The sequence below is a fragment of the Enhydra lutris genome, unplaced genomic scaffold (assembly GCF_002288905.1).
Source record: "Enhydra lutris kenyoni isolate GAN:26980312 unplaced genomic scaffold, ASM228890v2 scaffoldscaffold13, whole genome shotgun sequence".
NCBI lineage: Eukaryota > Metazoa > Chordata > Mammalia > Carnivora > Mustelidae > Enhydra > Enhydra lutris.
The window spans coordinates 20,064,836-20,081,988 of NW_019154097.1; the positions used below are offsets into that span (position 1 = coordinate 20,064,836).

General features: G+C 48.0%; 1 protein-coding gene across 2 annotated transcripts in view; it reads left to right on the top strand.

The window, feature by feature from the left end:
• LOC111145677 (regulator of G protein signaling 3) overlaps nt 1-17,153 on the top strand; it is a 117,886-nt gene that overhangs the window by 857 nt on the left and 99,876 nt on the right. For both annotated transcript variants that reach the window (XM_022500768.1, XM_022500765.1), the window contains exons 2-4: nt 13,150-13,200; nt 15,053-15,111; nt 16,355-16,449. In XM_022500768.1, coding sequence (XP_022356476.1) covers nt 13,150-13,200; nt 15,053-15,111; nt 16,355-16,449 — 205 coding nt within the window. The remainder of the gene's footprint in view (nt 1-13,149; nt 13,201-15,052; nt 15,112-16,354; nt 16,450-17,153) is intronic.

A 17,153-nucleotide genomic window follows, 5' to 3' on the forward strand; every position in this document is an offset into this window, starting at 1 on the left:
GGCCAGACTTGGTACCTGAGCTCAAGCCTTCTGAGAGGATTTGGCCAGCACTGCTTTTTTTTTTAATCCTTCCTTAAATTTGTATACCATTTTCTTTATAAAAGTTGGGGTCGTTACTGCAACACGCAGGACTTTGCCCAGGTTTCACTGACAGAACAGCCCAGAAGTTAGGCCCTCCCTGGGGTTCTGGCTCTTCTGTTCTCAAGCTTACCTCTATCAGCACACTTGGTCCCACACAAACTCCCTTTTTCTCTAGGAGCAGAGGGAGTGGTAGAAAAGCAGTGGCTTCACCCCAGCAGTGGCCTGTGGTGTGGCATCCTGGAAGTCACTGGAGGGACAGCCTGCCCCCCACACCCGGGCACAGGTGAAGCGCCACAGTGGGAGGAATGAAGCCGCTGCCGTTTGTTGAGCATTTACCATGTGCCGTGCCTTATGTCAAGTTTTTTATGTCCTTTAATCTCCCTGACCCTTGCAGGCAGTTCCTGTTAATCCCGCTGGGATGTGGGAGCCTACCAGACCAAGGAGGCTTCTGGGGTGACCTAAATTGGTGGGGCTGGGGTCGTCGGGAAAGAATGTTCGGGAGCTTTGAGGTTCTGTTACTTTAGCTGTGTCCTGATTTAAAAGTAAAAATATCGGGGCACCTGGGTGGCCAGTTGGTGAAGCGTCTGCCTTCGGCTCAGGTCATGGTCCTGGGGTCCTGGGATCCAGCCCCACTTCTGGCTCCCTGCTCAGCGGGGAGTCTGCTTCTCCCTTTCCCTCTTCTGCTTATGCTCTCTTGCATGCTCACTTGCTCACTCTCTCAAATGAATAAATAAAATCTTTTTTGAAAAAAGCTAAAAATATAGCTCATTGTTTTTTCCTCCTTATTATCACTGTAAGATGGCTTCATTGTTGAAAACTTAGTGAAAAGAAGAAAGCAAAAAATCCCCTGTTCTCTGACTCCTAGTAAAGATAGTTGTCAGTTAACAGTTTATATCCTTCCAGACTTACTTCTGTGTGTGTGTGTGTGTGTGTGTGTGTGTGTGTGTGTGTGTGTAGTGGTGCATTAATGATTTGAAAAGTATCAAGATCATATTATCTGTACAGTTTTAGAACTTATTACTTTTCCTTACTGGTATAGTGTGACTGTTTCCTAACATCACTCTATGTTCTCTATTGAATTAATCATCTTGCCAGATCTGGGAAGTCGGGAGTGTCCAGACCAGCAGGGACTGGATCCTTGGCCCCACGGTGGCCTCAGGGGTGGGTCGGATGGTTATCTGGGAAGGTTGTTTCTTGAACCAGTGACTGTGACCTGAGTGTGCAGCGGACAGGGAGGAACCTGGTGGGGTGGGGAGCCTCCTGCTCTTACAGTCTCCTTTCAGATTTCTCTGAGGGAGGACACAGATCGACACTGGAAAGTTCTGCCCTGTTTCCTGCTTAAATCCTATTTCCTTGACAAATGCTGCCCCTCTTTGAGGCTGCTGATTTTTTTCATACATGGAGTGGTCTTTGCTTGTCTGCTCATGAATGAAGATTCGTATCAGTGGTTACCAGACTTGGTCACTTGGCAGAAGCACCTGGCAAGTCCATTGAAAACACAGATTCCTGGGGTGCCTGGAGTCGGTTAGGCGTCCGACTCTTGGTTTTGGCTCAGGTGGTGATCTCAGAGTTGGGAGATTGAGCCCTGTATGGGGCTCTTTGCTCAGTATGGAGTCTGCTTAAGACTCCCTCTCCCGGGGCACCTGGGTGGCTCAGTTGGTTAAGCAACTGCCTTCCACTCAGGTCATGATCCTGGAGTCCCAGGATTGGGTCCCTCATCAGGCTCCCTGCTTGGCAGGGGGTCTGCTTCTCCCGCTGACCTCTCTCCTCTCATGCTCTCTCTCTCTCAAATAAATAAATAAAATCTAAAAAAAAAAAAAAAAAAGACTCCCTCTCCCTCTTCCCCTTCCTCCCAGCTCTCTTTTTCTCTCTTTCCCTCAAAGTAAGTAAATAAATTAAAAAAAAAAAAAAACCTACCATAGATTCCTAGGATCTTGATAAGTCTAGCCTGGAGCCTGAGAATCTATAATTATAAGAAGCCACAGAAGTATTTTGGTGATTAGCCTGGTTTGGAAGCTATGAATTTAGGCAGCTTCGGTAGCCAGTGTGAACTCCCTTAACATGAAGGTCTTTGCTGAGTTTACTCTGGTTTGCTGGCCTTTCCCCAGCATAGCAGGTAGCCCCTGGCCTTCAGGAGTGGGCTTTGCCCTGGTAGAACCAGATGAAAGTCCTGCCTAGCTGGTGTGGTGGTTTACCCCGAGCACAAACATTTAAAGGGAGCTAAATTTCCAGGATCTCTGGAATTCTAAAGAGACAAAATTGTTTTCCTTCCAGGGAGAGTACTGTTGAGGTTTATGTATTGTGTGTGTGTGTGTGTGTGTGTGTGCGCGCGCGCACGCGTGCGCAAGTATATGGGTACACCACCTTGTCCCCCAGTAAGAGACACATTCAAGTAACATTATTAGTTGTCCACACGCTGCCTTCTAAGGAGGTGTTCTGGCTCCAGGAGAGGGGAGAATGTAAACCGGTCCTAGAACCCAGCTCCTCCAGAGATGACAAGTGTATTTTCTATAGAACAGATGCCAGCCTGCTGCTTGGCATGTTGGAGAGTGGTGAGAGAGGCCCTGAACCCGAGGCTGTGACCAGCCCGGCCAGCTGCCCCTGGCTGGCTGTGCTGCTCAGACCCTGGGCCAGGCCCTGGGCTTAGCCAGGAAGCCCCTCCAACAATTTCTCAGGGGCTTATGATTTGCTGGTTGGGGTCCTCAGCATTCATTGGCTTTCCTGTCATCTGGGGATCTGTTTGCTTGGGAGCATTCAGAAATTCTCAGTTTCTGGCCTATCGAGAGTCCTTTTGTTCTCTTTTCCAATTCTGTTCAATTTTAAAAAAAAACTTTTTATTTTGAAATATAACACACTGACAGAAAAGTGTCCCCCCAAATGACGTGCAGCTGAGTGACTCATCACAAAGCAAATATCTGTGTGACTTTCACAGGGTAGGGGGCGGGCAGTCAAGATGACCAGTATCCAGAGACCTCATGTTCAACATGCAGATTTTTTCTTTATCATTCAATTCGAAATAGTTTGTAATTTTCATAGTCCTACTTTCTCAAGAATTTAAATGATTTGGAAGTGTGTTTCTTAATTCCCCAACAGTGGGGATTTTCTGGTAATATGTTTATTCTTTGTTTTATATTTTGATCAGTGGATATACTATGCATCCTTTCCCTCCTTTTTTTTTTTCCTTAAAGATTTTATTTTTATTTATTTGACAGAGAGAGAGATCACAAGTAGGCAGAGAGGCAGGCAGAGGGGAAGCAGGCTTCCTGCTGAGCAGAGAGCCCATTGTGGGGCTCGATCTCAGGACCCTGAGATCATGACCTGAGCCGAAGGCAGAGGCTTAACCCACTGAGCCACCCAGGCACCCCCATCCTTTCCCTCCTTTGATGGCCCAGGATACAGTCAGTTTTTTATAAATGTTCCGTGTGTCCTTGAAAAGTTCTGCAGTGGTTGAGTGTAGTGTTCTTTGTATGTGTCAGATTTTGGTCAAGTTTGCTAATTATGTTGTCCAAATGTTCTACATCCTTGCTGATTCCGCCCTCCCCCATCTGTGCTATCAGTTATCAAGACAAGTTGTGTTAAATTTCCTCCTGTGGTTGTACATTTGTCTTTTTGTCATTAGAGTTGTCTTTCTTTTATATATTTTGAAGTGCTAGAGCATACAAATTTACAACTGTTACCTTAGTAGTGAATTGAAACTATTATTAAACTTTCTCTTTATTTTTAGTGGAGAGAAAGTCTACTTTTCCTGACGTTAACATAGCCACCCAGCCTTCTTTTGATTAATAGTGAATTGCCTGGCGTATCTTTTCCCATCTTATTTCTGTCAATCTTTCTGTTTCTTTATGTTCTGGGTGTACTGTGTCCCTTACAAATGCCATGAGCAGAGTTGTTCTGTTTGTTGGTGCAGACCTAGGATGATGTCTTCCTTCAAAAAGATATTTGCTTCAGGAGCCTGGGTGGCTCTGTTGGTTGAGTGTCTGTCTGTCATGCTTGGGTCATGATCCCAGGGTCCTGTAATCGAGCCCCGCATCCGGCTCCTTGCTCATCGGGGAGCCTGCCTCTCCCTCTCCTTCTGCCTGTTTCTCTGCCTGCTTATGCTCTCTCTCTCTCTTTCTCTGTCAGATAGATAAGTAAAATCTTCAAAATTTATTAAAAAAAAGATACTTGCTTCTGTTAGGTGCTTGAAGTCACTAGTGTTCTGGAATAATCCTAATGTTAGGGATTGGGATTATTTGAGGTTAAGCTGCAGGCCCTTGAGGAACTGCATTTCATTGCGGCTCACATATTCCTGAGGAACAACTCTTTGGGGTTCTGATCCAAAAGGTCAGGGCTCAGAAGGACCCCACTCTTGACAGGCTCTGGTCTCCAACTCCTGTTCCTCTTGCTCTGTGAGGCAGACAGAAACTCTGCTCAGCCTCTCAGCTTCTCCGTCATCTCTCTGGAATTTGAAAACACCCCAAGGAGAGAATTAGCCCAGGAAAACATTAAACTTCGTTCCATGAACCTCCCTCTCCCGAGATCCTGCTCTATAGTTCCTCTCTGTCTTCTTGTATCTCTAAGAAGCTGCTTTTAAACATTATTTTTTTAACTTTTTTTTTTTTAATTTTATTTATTTATTTGACAGAGAGATCACAAGCAGGCAGAGAGGCAGGCAGAGAGAGAGGAGGAAGCAGGCTCCCCTAGAGAGCAGAGAGCCCGATGTGGGGCTCGATCCCAGGACTCTGAGATCATGACCTGAGCCGAAGGCAGCGGCTTAACCCACTGAGCCACCCAGGCGCCCCCTTTTTTTTTTTTTTAAATTTTATTTATTTATTTGACAGAGAGTATTTTTTTAACTTTTTAATTTTATTTATTTATTTGTCAGAGAGAGAGCATAAGCAGGGGGAGTGGCAGGCAGAGGGGGAAGCAGGCTCCTCACTGAGCAAGGAGCCCAATTCAGGACTCGATCCCAGGACCCTGGAATCATGACCTGAGCTAAAGGCAGATGCTTAACTGACTGGACCACCCAGGCGTCCCCACGAAGCTGCTTTTAAATATTTTGCCCAGCTCTTCTAGATTTCCTCAGTGGGTCTGTCATCTCAGAAATAGACCCTATGCGTGTTTTCTAATTTTTCTGAGTTGTTTTTTACTCTTTTCATTTCCTCTCCTTTCCTCCCTCTCTCCTTTCCTTCCACCCTTCCATCCTTCCTTCCCTTTTACTTCCCTCCATCCTTCTTTTTGTCCTATCAGTGGGAGTGCCTACTATTTGCCAGGCTCTCCATGTACGTTAGAGCTCAGTTTTACAAGAGCCCCTCCCCGCCCCCACCGGAATGGTATGATTCTTCTTCTTTCCATTGCACAGATGAAGAGACAGAGGTGCAGTGATTCAGCACCATCGGTGGTGGACCCAGGATCCAAGCCAGGTCTTACTGACTCCAAAACCTGTGCTTTGCTCATGGTTCCTTCTGGCTTCCACCCTTGTGTTTTCCATATTAGACTTGTTCTGCTGGAAAACTTTGGTAGTGAAAAAAATAACACACTGTAAGACATGATGAAAATAAATCACTGACTTCGTGGTGTGGCTTCAAGCCATCGGTAAGGATGTCGTAGGTGCTCATCATTATAAGATATGTAACTATGGAGAAAAAGTCTGTAATAATATAACATAGTTAAGGGTGGCGAGTCATTTATAAAATATAAAATATAAAATGTGAAACTGACAATTTTGGAACTAAAGTCAACTAAAAGGGAGATTGTGAAAGGAAAGAAGAATGTGAATTTTCTATATATTGTGGTACGGGACACATGAATGTGTGTAAAAGAAAACCATTTGCTCTGCGGGTGAAGCATGTTCATGAACATGCTGGGCCGTTGGTGGGTTAATATGGGGCAATTCCAGATTTTATAGTTGAATTGGTAACGAGTATGGTTTGAATCTATCAAAATTCTTTAGGGAGAACAATCAGGGACCTCACGAATGGAGGGCCTTTTGTTCCCTTAGTCATATTTATCTTAGAACCATATTTTCTTAACAATTTTAAAAATTGAAAAATTGTCCCAGAATTGAGATCAAGTTTATGTCCCCTGGCTGTGGAGGCAATATGGGGGTGTATTAATTATCTATTGCTTCATAACAAAGTATCCCAATACCTGTTGGCTTAAAAAACCCAAATATTTGGTATCTCCCCATTCCTGTGAGTCAGGAATTGGGAATGGCTTTACTGGCTGGATTTTGCTCAGGGTCTCTGCGGCCAAGAGTTTAGCTGATATATGCTGGCGAGAGCAACGTATTCCTGGAAGGAAAAGCAGCTTGGGAGGCCCCATTAATATCAGGTTGCAAAGGAAGTGGAGAGTCAGAAGAGAAGAGTCACACTGACCCGCCATCATTTCTATCTCACCACTCAGCCCCCAACCTACCCTGCCTGGGCTCTGCAGGCCTCCTCCCGCCAGCAGGCACCAGTATAAGCCAGGCTGTTTCTCCAAAGGGAACTCAAGATTCTCCCTCTTCAAAAGAACAGACACTTGAAAGACCCCTGCAGCCTGCCATTTGCCCTTTAGAGGGGAGAAAGCAAAATTGGTAAACAGGTGTACCCCTCTTGGAGCCTCGGTCAGGCTGCCCTGTGGGTCAGGAGGCCCAGGATCCCAGAGAGAGGGGTGCCAGCAGCTGGTTGTCTCCCTCCCTCTCTCCTGCACACACAGCTTTGAGGTACAGACTCGTCCCCACAAATTCAGGGGAAATCTGTGAGTGCTGGTGGCCAGCCAGGCTCTGCAGAGATCCAGCCTCCTTTGTATGTTTGTCCTGACATCCTACCCCTTCCTGTGGCTTTCAACACATGATAGCTCCTAAGTGGGGAATTGTTTTTGAGGTGAACTGGGTTTTGGGATGACTACTCCTTCCTGCCAGCCAGGCAAGTCCCTCAGAGATGTATCCCCTGCACACCCCAGGGTGCCATGAGCTCCCTCTAGGACAGGCTTCTGCTGACCCCTGAGGCCAGCTGTGGTGGGCAGCCCCCGTCTTCTTGTTTCGTGTTCTGAGTGTGTCTCTCCCTGGCTGTGTCCTGAGAGTCCGAGTTCATCTTCCCGTGGCCCTCCACAGAGTAAGGTCTGCCAGATTGAATTTCTTTAGCCAGCTTCCATGCCCTTTTTTCCTGCAGGTCCCAGGGAGTCTGAATCCCCCTAGGTCCTGTGCCAGTGGTGTCTTGGGGACATTTCTTCGAACCTGCCCTCTTTTTGGTTTCCTCCTGGCTTCCGAAGCAAAGCTGTGGCCATGGTCCTGTGCCTGATGGCTTTCTGGGCTCCTGAAGCCCAGGGTGGCACTGGCAAATGCAGTGGTGCATATTAATGGCTCTGGAAGACCAGCTCAGAGCACAGGCCAGAGTTCTGGAGTTGAGGCCAGCATTCTGGTCTCTCGTTCTGGTCTGTCTTACCCATGTCACTCTGGGCCCAGGGCAAGTCACCTTCCATATCTGGGCGTGACTATTCTCCAATTGAGGAGGTGGGACAAGATGACTCCAGGGCCCTGGAGATGCATTCATTGGATGGGATGGGCTAAGAGGGGAGGGACAAGCGTGGTCAAGGGGGGTGGGGGGGAGACACATTCTTCTTTTTGCCCTTGTCTGTGAGCCCACGGATGGGCTGGGGGAGCGTGTGTCCCTTGAGGGGGGCGCTGAATCTGGTCTGCCGGGCTTGGTTTCTCTTGCTGTCCCCCAGAGGGCCCGCATGGCAAGGCCTGCAAGGGGAGCTAGGCAGACTTCTCTGATTTCCGAGTCAGTCTTTGCTCCAGGCCCATCCTGTGCTCCAGCTCCACTTTTGAGCTTTGCTCACGCTCCTGCGCTGGTGGTCACTGGGCTGCCGGTTCCCTGCCATTGAACACCCGGGCATTCAGATCTGTCCTTTCTGACTCGGCCCTGTGCAGGTGCCTGGCTAATGTTTGTCAAGTGGAACTAGTGACCATTTGTGCTGGGAGATGTCTCCATCCTGATTTCTTTTCTTTTTTTTTTTTCTAATTAACATATAATGTATTATTGGTTTCAGAGGTTCAGGTCTGTGATTCGTTGGTTTTATATAACCCAGTGCTCATTACATCACGTGCCCTCCTTAATGTCCATCACCCAGGTAACCCATCCCTCCACCTCTCTCCCTTCCAGCAACCCTCAGTTTGTTTCCTATGACCAAGAGTCTCTTATGGTTTGTCTCCCTCTCTGGTCTTGTCTTATTTTTTTTCCCCTATGATCCTCTGTTTTGTTTCTTAAATTCCACATATCAGTGAGATCATATGATAATTGTCTTTCTTTGATTGACTTATTTTGTTTAGCGTAATACCCTCTAGTTCCATCCACATTGTTATAAACAGCAAGATTTTATTTCTTTTTTGATGGCTGAGTAATATTCCATGGTATGTATGTATGTATGTATATACATATGTATATATACACACCACATCTTCTTTATCCATTCATCTGTTGATAGACATCTGGGCTCTTTCCATAGTTTGGCTATTGTGGACATTGCTGCTATAAACTTTGAGGTGCATGTGCCCCTTCAGATCACTACATCTGTATCTTTGGAGTAAATACCCAGTAGTGCGATTGCTGGGTCGTAGGGTAGTCCTATTTTCAACTTTTTGAGGAACCTCCATGCTGTTTCCCAGAGTGGCTGCACCAGCTTGCATTCCCTCCAGTGGTGTGGGAGGGTTCCCTTTTCTCCGCATTCTCACCAACATCTGTTGTTTCCCAACTTGTTGATTTGAGCCATTCTGGCTGGTGTGAGGTGGTATCTCGCTGTGGTTTTGATTTGTATTGCCCTGTCCATCCTGATTTCTGTGAACAGTCCATTGGGTAGGTGATGGTGTCATGCAGCTCACTGGCTCCCACAGCTTTGGAAAGCCAGATATGTTTGGGCTAAAGCTGCCTTTGCACTGGTAATAGTTTCAGAAAAGATGTTTGGCATTAAACACAGTCGGCTTTGGGTTCATGAGATGGGATCGTGACTGCTGGCCATTTTTGTCTGTTTCAAAGCCTTCTCCTACCCGACACTGGGTCCGGCACATTTTTTTGTAGATTTTTCAGGTCTAGAGGGCCCCAAAGTGGTAATTGTTCAGATCTTGAGCTTATAATGCCACGGATTCTCTTGGCGCCTTTCATGCAAGGACCTCCTCACCCTCCAGCATTATCTGATCTAAACACAACTTGGCGAGTGCAGTAGCCCCTGTTATTAGCTCCACCTGGCAGCTGAGGAACAAAGTGGCTCTGAGAGAGAGGACAGTAGTCAGGGCTGGAACTGGAACAGGCCTCCAGGGTTCTGAGATCTGTGTTCTGGGCAGCAGAACAGCAGGAATTTCTGGTGGGTGAAGAGCTGGACAAGGGTTTGCTGGAGTCTGGGTTACCTGAATTTGCAGTTTAAACACCCCCAAAGTGTGAAGAGCAAGTGGTTTCCAGGTCCCAGGGGTTGGTGAGCTGCTCAGAATTTCCCCCTCCTTTCTGTTCTCTGACCCCTGCCTGGCCTTCCTCCAGCCAGCAGCAATGCACAAGCCCCAGCCACAGTCCCAATTTCATGGGGGCATGTCCAGAGATAAATAGTTGGGATGATGAAGGGATGTCTCACTGTGCCATGAGGAGGGGTGGAAGAAGAGAGCCCGGAGACTGACAGCAGAACCATGTCTGGGCAATAAAAGCTATCGAGAGGCCACTTCTGGTTCAATATAAGACGGAGTATTGAACAATCAGAGTCATTGCAAAAGAAAAAGGGCTCCCATTACAGAAAGTGAGCTCCCCATCACTAGAGGTAATCAAGCGAGGCAGATGACTATAAGACAGGGTTGTCATGGATGCAAGGGCTTTCTGGTTGCTGTGTGGGGTTGCTGCAGGCTGGGAGGCCCTGCCCTATCCTCCTTGTCTCCCCAGTATTTGTCCACCAGGTGGATTGAGTTCAGTGGTTTCTTAAAGTTCCAGAAAGAGTCCACTGGAGTGAGGAAAAATTTTGAGCATGTCATTGAGGAAGAGGAGTATGATCCTTCTCTCTTCTGTCCTTGCTGAAGGGCTACTGGGCATCTGTGAGGATGGCTTGATGTTTTGTTTTGTTTTTATGTTGTCTTTGAAAAAATTAGAAAAGCCAGGGGAAAAACCAACTCTTTGTTCTTCACCTGCTTTCCAGCCCTGGTCCTTCTGTTATGAAGGACCCCTCCCTCCCTCTCTTCTTCCTCTTTCTCACCTCTTCCCTTCTTTTTTCATTTCCTCTTCATATTTTTAATTTAATTTGTATTTTTAAAATATTTTATTTATCAATAAATAAAGTGAGAGCAGAGGGGAGGGGCAGAGGGAGGGAGGGAGAGAGAGAATCTCAAGCAGACTCCCCACTGAGCACGGAGCCAGACTCAGGGCTCCATCTCATGACAACAAGATCGTGACCTGAGCCAAAATCTAGAGTTGGATGTTTAGCTGACTGAGACACCCAGGCATGCCTCCTCTTCTTATTTTTTTTTTTTTATAGAAATGCTATAGTTCATATAATTTGTATTGTTGAAACAACAAGTGATAGAATTAAATTTCTCTTGACTTCCCTTCCTCCAATCCTAGACACAATCCCTGTTTTTCATTTGGTACCCTTTTACAACACACACACACACACACACACACACGCGTAGAAATATATGTCATCTGTATTGTTCTGCAATTTTCTTGTTTCTCTTAAAAACTTATCACAGCGTTCCCTCTGCCAGGACATACAGAATTCCCCCATTTAAAAATTTTTTTTATTATTTTTTTAAAAGATTTTATTTATTTATTTATTTGAGAGAGAGAGAGAGAAAGAGCATTAGAAGGGGGAGAGTCAGAGGGAGAAGCAGACTCCTTGCCAAGCAGGGAGCCCGATTCGGGACTCGATCCCAGGACTCCAGGATCATGACCTGAGCCAAAGGCAGTCGCTTAACCAACTGAGCCACCCAGTCATCCCCATTATTATTATTATTATTATTTATTATTTTTTAAAAGATCTTATTTATTTATTTGTCAGAGAGAGAGAGAGAGAGAGAGAGAGAGAGTGAGTGAGCACAGGCAGATAGAGTAGCAGGCAGAGGCAGAGGGAGAAGCAGGCTCCCTGCCGAGCAAGGAGCCCGATGCGGGACTCGATCCCAGAACCCCGGGATCACGACCAGAGCCAAAGGCAGCTGCCCAACCAACTGAGCCACCCAGGCATCCCAGTTATTATTATTATTATTTTTATTTTTAATAGCCCCTACCATTCTAAGCACAGCTAGTGATGGCTCATTTAACCATTTTCATATTAACGGACTTTTCAGGTGTTTCCACTTTGTTCTTGTTTTAAACAGTGCTGGAGCTCCAGCCTTCAGCTCAGGTGTGTGGGTTTTTGTCTGTGATAGTTACGTCAAAGTAGAATTGCTGGGTTGAAGGACATGCACAATTGAATTCTGATAGATACTGCTACCAGAAATTTCCCTTTGTTATGCTTCCTCCCACAGGGTTTGAGAGTACCTGTTTTCTTACATTTTTAACCAATATTTGACATTATCCATCTCTTTTTTAAAAGATTTTATTTTATTATTGTTTTTTAAGTGGTGTGGAGCCCAACACAGGGCCTGAACTCAATGGCCCTGGAGATCAAGACCTGAGCTGAGATCGAGAGTTGGACGCCCCACTGACTGAGTCCCCCAGGCACCCCTAAAGATTTTATTTTTAAGTAATCGCTACACCTAAGGTGGGGCTCAAACTTCCAACCCTGAGATCAAGAGTCACTGAGCCAGCCAGGGACCCCAACATGATCTTTAAACGATCTGCCAAGCAGATTGATAGAAAATGGTATTTTGTGGCCAATTTGCATGTCCCAGGTCTCTGTGAGGTCGAGCATCATCTCGTACATTTATTGGCTGTTTTGTCTTCTCTGAATTTGCAGTTTATGACCTTTGTCTATTTTTCTATTGTGTTGTCTCATAACCTTGTTTATGATATCTTTAATTGTAGTAGACATTTAAAAACCGTATGGAGTTAGAGTTGTCTATCTTTTCCCTTGGTGTCCCTGCATTTGTGCCTTGCTCAGAAGGCCTTTTCCAAGCTTATAAACACACTCAGAGGCCCTCCAGCGTGTTCTAGTCCAGGGCTCCTCAACTTTTACTTCCTCTCTGGGGAGTTGGTTAAATTGCAGATTCTGATTCAGCATGCCTGGGATGGGGGCCCACGATTCTGCATTTCTAGCTCTCATCCAGATGCTTCTGATGCTGGAGGTTCTCAGACCACAGGTAGCATGGCTCTATGCCAGCTTTTCTTTTCTTTTCTTTTCTTTTTTAAGACTTTATTTATTTATTTGACAGAGAGAGATCACAAGTAGGCAGAGAGGCAAACACAGAGAGAGGAGGAAGCAGGCTCCCTGCCAAGCAGAGAGCCCGATGTGGGAGTCCATCCCAGGACCCTGAGATCATGACCTGAGCCGAAGGCAGAGGCTTAACCCACTGAGCCACCCAGGCGCCCCATGCCAGTTTTTTTTTTTTAGGGAGATCAGGATCCTGTGCAACGGTGGAGGCTGGTAGCATTGACTTTGAAGGATCTCTCTGCCCTGATATTTTTTTTTTTTTTTTTTTTTTTTGCTTTTCCTCCGATCATTTGTTCCTTGTCCTTGTGTTGTTATTGCCTTTCCAGAACACAGCTAGCTGTCTGTCACAGTGGTGGGCTTTCCCTGTCCTCCCCCTTGACCCCTTGACTCCCATGGACTTCTGACCAAGGCCCAGGATCCTTAACTCTCCAATCTGGGCTTGTCTTGATGTGGATACAGCAACTTTTGCAGCTGTCCAACAGAGAGAGTTCTGCGGCGTTAACCTGCGCTGCCCTGTAAAGTAGTGAACTCCCCATCACCAGAGGGGTGCAAGCCCAGAATAGAGAACCATTGCGGAGGTATTGCAGAAAGAAGGACTCCTGATGTTGTGAAGAGGCTGCACTAGGTGGCTTCTGGGCTCTCTTCCAACCCAGAGAGTGTTTGGGTGTCTGAATCACTTCACATGAACAAAAGAGCAGCCCTGTCACTGCTACCCTGTCTTTCAGCCAACAAGGAGTCAAAGTGAAGTTGCTTCTGTTGTTTCCTTAGGTCAGCTGAAGCTGTCGATTGACGCCCAGGACCGGGTTCTGCTGCTCCACAGTGAGTATCCGGGTGATGAAGGTGCCACCCAGAGGATCTCACACTTTACCTGTCCATTAATCATCTGTTTGTCCTTCCACCCAGCACACACGTAGTTCCTGAACTTCTGCCATGGCCTTTGCTGCCTGGACTCTTCTGTTTATCCCAGCAGGCCCTGCCTATCTCTCCAGCCTGCGTGGCTCTTGCTGTTAATATCTCCCTGTACCCCCTTTTCTGGCCAGTTACCTGTACCCCCTTGAGGGCATCATGCTTGCCATGCCTCTGAGCCTCTGCTCCCAAGGTCTCTTATGCCTGGAGTCGCCTGCCTTGTTTTTGAATTCCTTTTGAAAAATAACTTTCCTTCCCTCTGATTTTGCAAGAAACATGCCTGCCTTCATCATCATTAAGACTCGCGAAGGAAGGCTCATTTTGCTTTACCTTTTCCCCTCCAGGAATCACCCCCGTGACCTACCTGAGTATGTTGTTTCCTCCTCTGTGTCCTTCTCACGGCCCTGACTACATGGGTTCTCTCTGGGTTGCCCCGGGAGTACAGTGGGACAGCAGCCATGTCTGCTGCACCTGCACAGGGTCAGGAGGGGGCGGGGCAGGGAGACCCAGGGTTTCCTCAGGCCGGGAGCCTGCCCCACTCCCTATGACCACGCCCTCAAGAGGAAGGATGCACACAGGAACGGTAGCTAGGACACCAGGCAGCATAGACCAGCAGGCGCCTGGGGTCCTCCGGTCCTGGCCTCGGGGCGGGGGGGCCCGGGTGACGTTCCCAAGGACCAGCAGAGGGGATTTCTTTGTGGGCCAGAGCCAGACTCCAGCTGTGCAAACAGATTTTGCAAAATGCATCTTGGCCTCCACCACTTCATTTGTCCTGCACAGTTTGCTTTGGCTTCGCCCCAGTCTTGGGGCTCTTCATCCCTTCCAGCCTGTTCTCTCTCTCCTTTGGCTTCTCAGGCTTCATGCCTCAGACTATGGGAGCCCCGTCCAAGCCAAACCCTAGGGCTCCATCCACTGAACATTAAAAAAAAAAAAGAGCCAAGAGGCTGCCCGGTCTCTGCAGACCTCAGGCAAACGGGAGGGGCTTATGTCAGGATCAAGCCTGTGCCTCACCCGCCACCTGTCCCTTGCCTTTATTTATTATTATTTTTTTCTCTAGCAAACGCCCCTGGAGCAATTACTTGCTTGCCAGACCCTCTCCTAAGCACTTTAGACACATTATTGCCTTTATGCAGCAGACCTACCATGTGGAGAGGATGTCGTGATCCCTAACCCATTATGATCACTCCTCCACTGAAAAACAGCGAATTCAGCTGCAGAGAGACAAAGCCACTTGCTCAAGCTCTCCCATCTAGTAAGCAGTGGGACTGGCACTGGTGCTGGTCTGCAGACCCAGGGCCCGGGGCCCGTCTCTGGACCTGGACTTTTGCCTGCCGTGCTATACCGTCCAGCAGCCCCAGCGCGGCAGACCGCTCAGAATGAGTTCTCCAGTCTTGTGTGGAGGAAGGAGCACTGGACTGGGAGTCAGGAGATAGGGATCCAAACCCGGCTCTGGCATTCCCATCGCTCTGATTGCTCTGTGACTTTGGGCAGGTTTCTCACTATTTCTGGGTCCCCTGATAGTCTCATCTTTCCTTTTAAATGAGGGGTTCAACTTGATAAATTTGAGGTTCTCTTTCAGCTGTAAGATTCAAGGAATTGAAGGGATCGTGCATCGTCTCAGTGAGAGTGCTGTCTGCATGTGGGAGATGGTGGGAATGGACTGGACCGGAGGGGGTTAATAACCAATGTCTGTCACACACATTAGGGGCTAGTGATAATCCTTCCCACCTAGCTACCTACCCCAACATTTTCATTCTCTCTTTAGTTATAGAAGGAAAAGGCCTGATGAGCAGAGACCCTGGCATCTGTGATCCCTACGTGAAGGTATTTGATGAGCTGGGGGGGGTATGTTTGGGTGGGGTGGGGGGTAGTGGGGAGCCATGACACTAGACTGTGTCCCAAGGTCTCAGCACATCTGTGGGCCTGGGGCCATTCGAGGTGGCAGGGACCACCTCCTAATTTGGTCCTTAGGGATTAATTAGGTCCAATGATGAGACGCTGAGCTAGGATAGGCCCTTCCCTTAGCCCAGCTTGGTTCCTATGGCTTCCTGCAAGAGCTGGACTCTTTTTTTTTTTAAGATTTTATTTTATTTATTTGACAGCTAGGGATTACAAGTAGGCAGAGAGGCAGGCAGAGGGAGGAGGAAGCAGGCTCCCTGCTGAGCAGAGAGCCCGATGTGGGGCTCGATTCTAGGACCCTGGGATCATGACCTGAGCTGAAGGCAGAGGCCTCAACCCACTGAGCCAGCCAGGCACCCCAAGAGCTGGTCTCTTATGGGTGAGCTCGGTCATCCCCATGAGTGAGCACCGTGAATGTGTGTGTGACAGAAACCCACAGATAATCCCAAACCCTCTCATGAAAAGCAGTATTCTCAGTCCTCTCCCTGGCAAAACCAGAAGCAAGATGGCCAGGTCTGGGTGGTGGAGGAGAGGGAGTGTCTCTGAGGCCTAGAAGATCCAAATGAGTGGGGCCTTTGTCGTGAAGACAGAGGCCCCACAGGGCGGAGGGCCTACTTCCAGCCAGAGCCGAAGGCCAGCCACCTCCCAGAGTGTGGCAGCTGGGATGTACCCCTCTCTTCTCTCCCAAAGCCCCCAGGCTGGTCAGAGGTACCTGTCGGTGAGGACTTGGTCAGGAGCAGGGCGGGAGCAGCTCGAGGGCGAGAACATGGATTTGCGACCTTAAGCGGAGACTGACCTAGAGCCTCTGGGGAAGGGAGCACTGAGCAGCTGCGGGGAACTCAGGAGAGAGGCCAGTGCTGAGAGGAAGACCGGAGATGGCCGAAGTACACCCCATCTACGGCCAAGCCTGTGGCTGCCTTGGTGGTGTCACGCTGTGGGGACCTTTCCCCGCTCCCTGTCCCCGCCTCTGACTCTAGTGCCTCGGCAGTAGCTTCTGTTTGTCTCCTGGCCTCTGACTGAGGACAGCACCCTGTCCTCCTCCGCAGAGGCCGGTTTGAAGGACACCCGGGAAGCCTTTCCCCTGGGAGATGGGCAAAGTCCGCTGTTGGGCTTCGGTGTTTAGGAGGCCATGAGCCCTCTTCTCATGCTTGCTTTTCTCCAATTCAAGATTTCTCTGATCCCTGAAGATAACCGACTTCGTCGCCAGAAGACACAGACCGTCCCAGACTGCAGAGAGCCGGTCTTCCGCGAGCACTTCTTCTTGTAAGAGTCTGGGGGCCTCAAGGGGAGAGGGAAGGAGTGTTTATCTGGAAACAGCTCTGTCTGTCAAATCTAGAAGTGGATCTGAGCAGAAAAACAGTGACTTCTGAAGGATGTCTGTGTTTTCCCGTTCACTTGTGTCCTTGCATCGCTGGCTCCGGGCCCGGCTGCGAGGTCCATGGTGATAAGGTGCCTCTTGGCTGGTTCTCACAACAAGTGCCCAGCCTGAGGCTGGCAGCCCCTGACAAGTAGGCATTTTCCCACCGTGCCTCAGGCCAAGGCTTTTCTTTGGGTAGAAGAAATTTTCCAAGTGGAGGAATCCCTCCGCTTTGTAAAACTTGCTACCCTCCCCGGGCCACAACTTTCATAGTTGTAAAACGGGCTGATGAGAGTACCGACCTCGGAGAGCTGACCTATGACTGAGACCATGTAATGCATGGTCAGTTGTTTATTATTATTATTAGTAGTAGAAGTAGTAGTAGTATTGTTATTATTTGTTCCCCCCTCCCTGAACCCTGGACCAATGGGAAGGAATGGCCGTTTGGTATTCTGTTACTGAAAATGAAGTACACTTTTTTTTTTTCCCCAAACTAATTTTGTTTATTGTAGAAAAATAGATCAGCAAAGAGAAGAAAAGAGAAAACCCCTTGAGCCCTACATGCCTCGGGTTATTTCTTTTTGGGTCTTTGATTTGTGTGGGTGTGTAT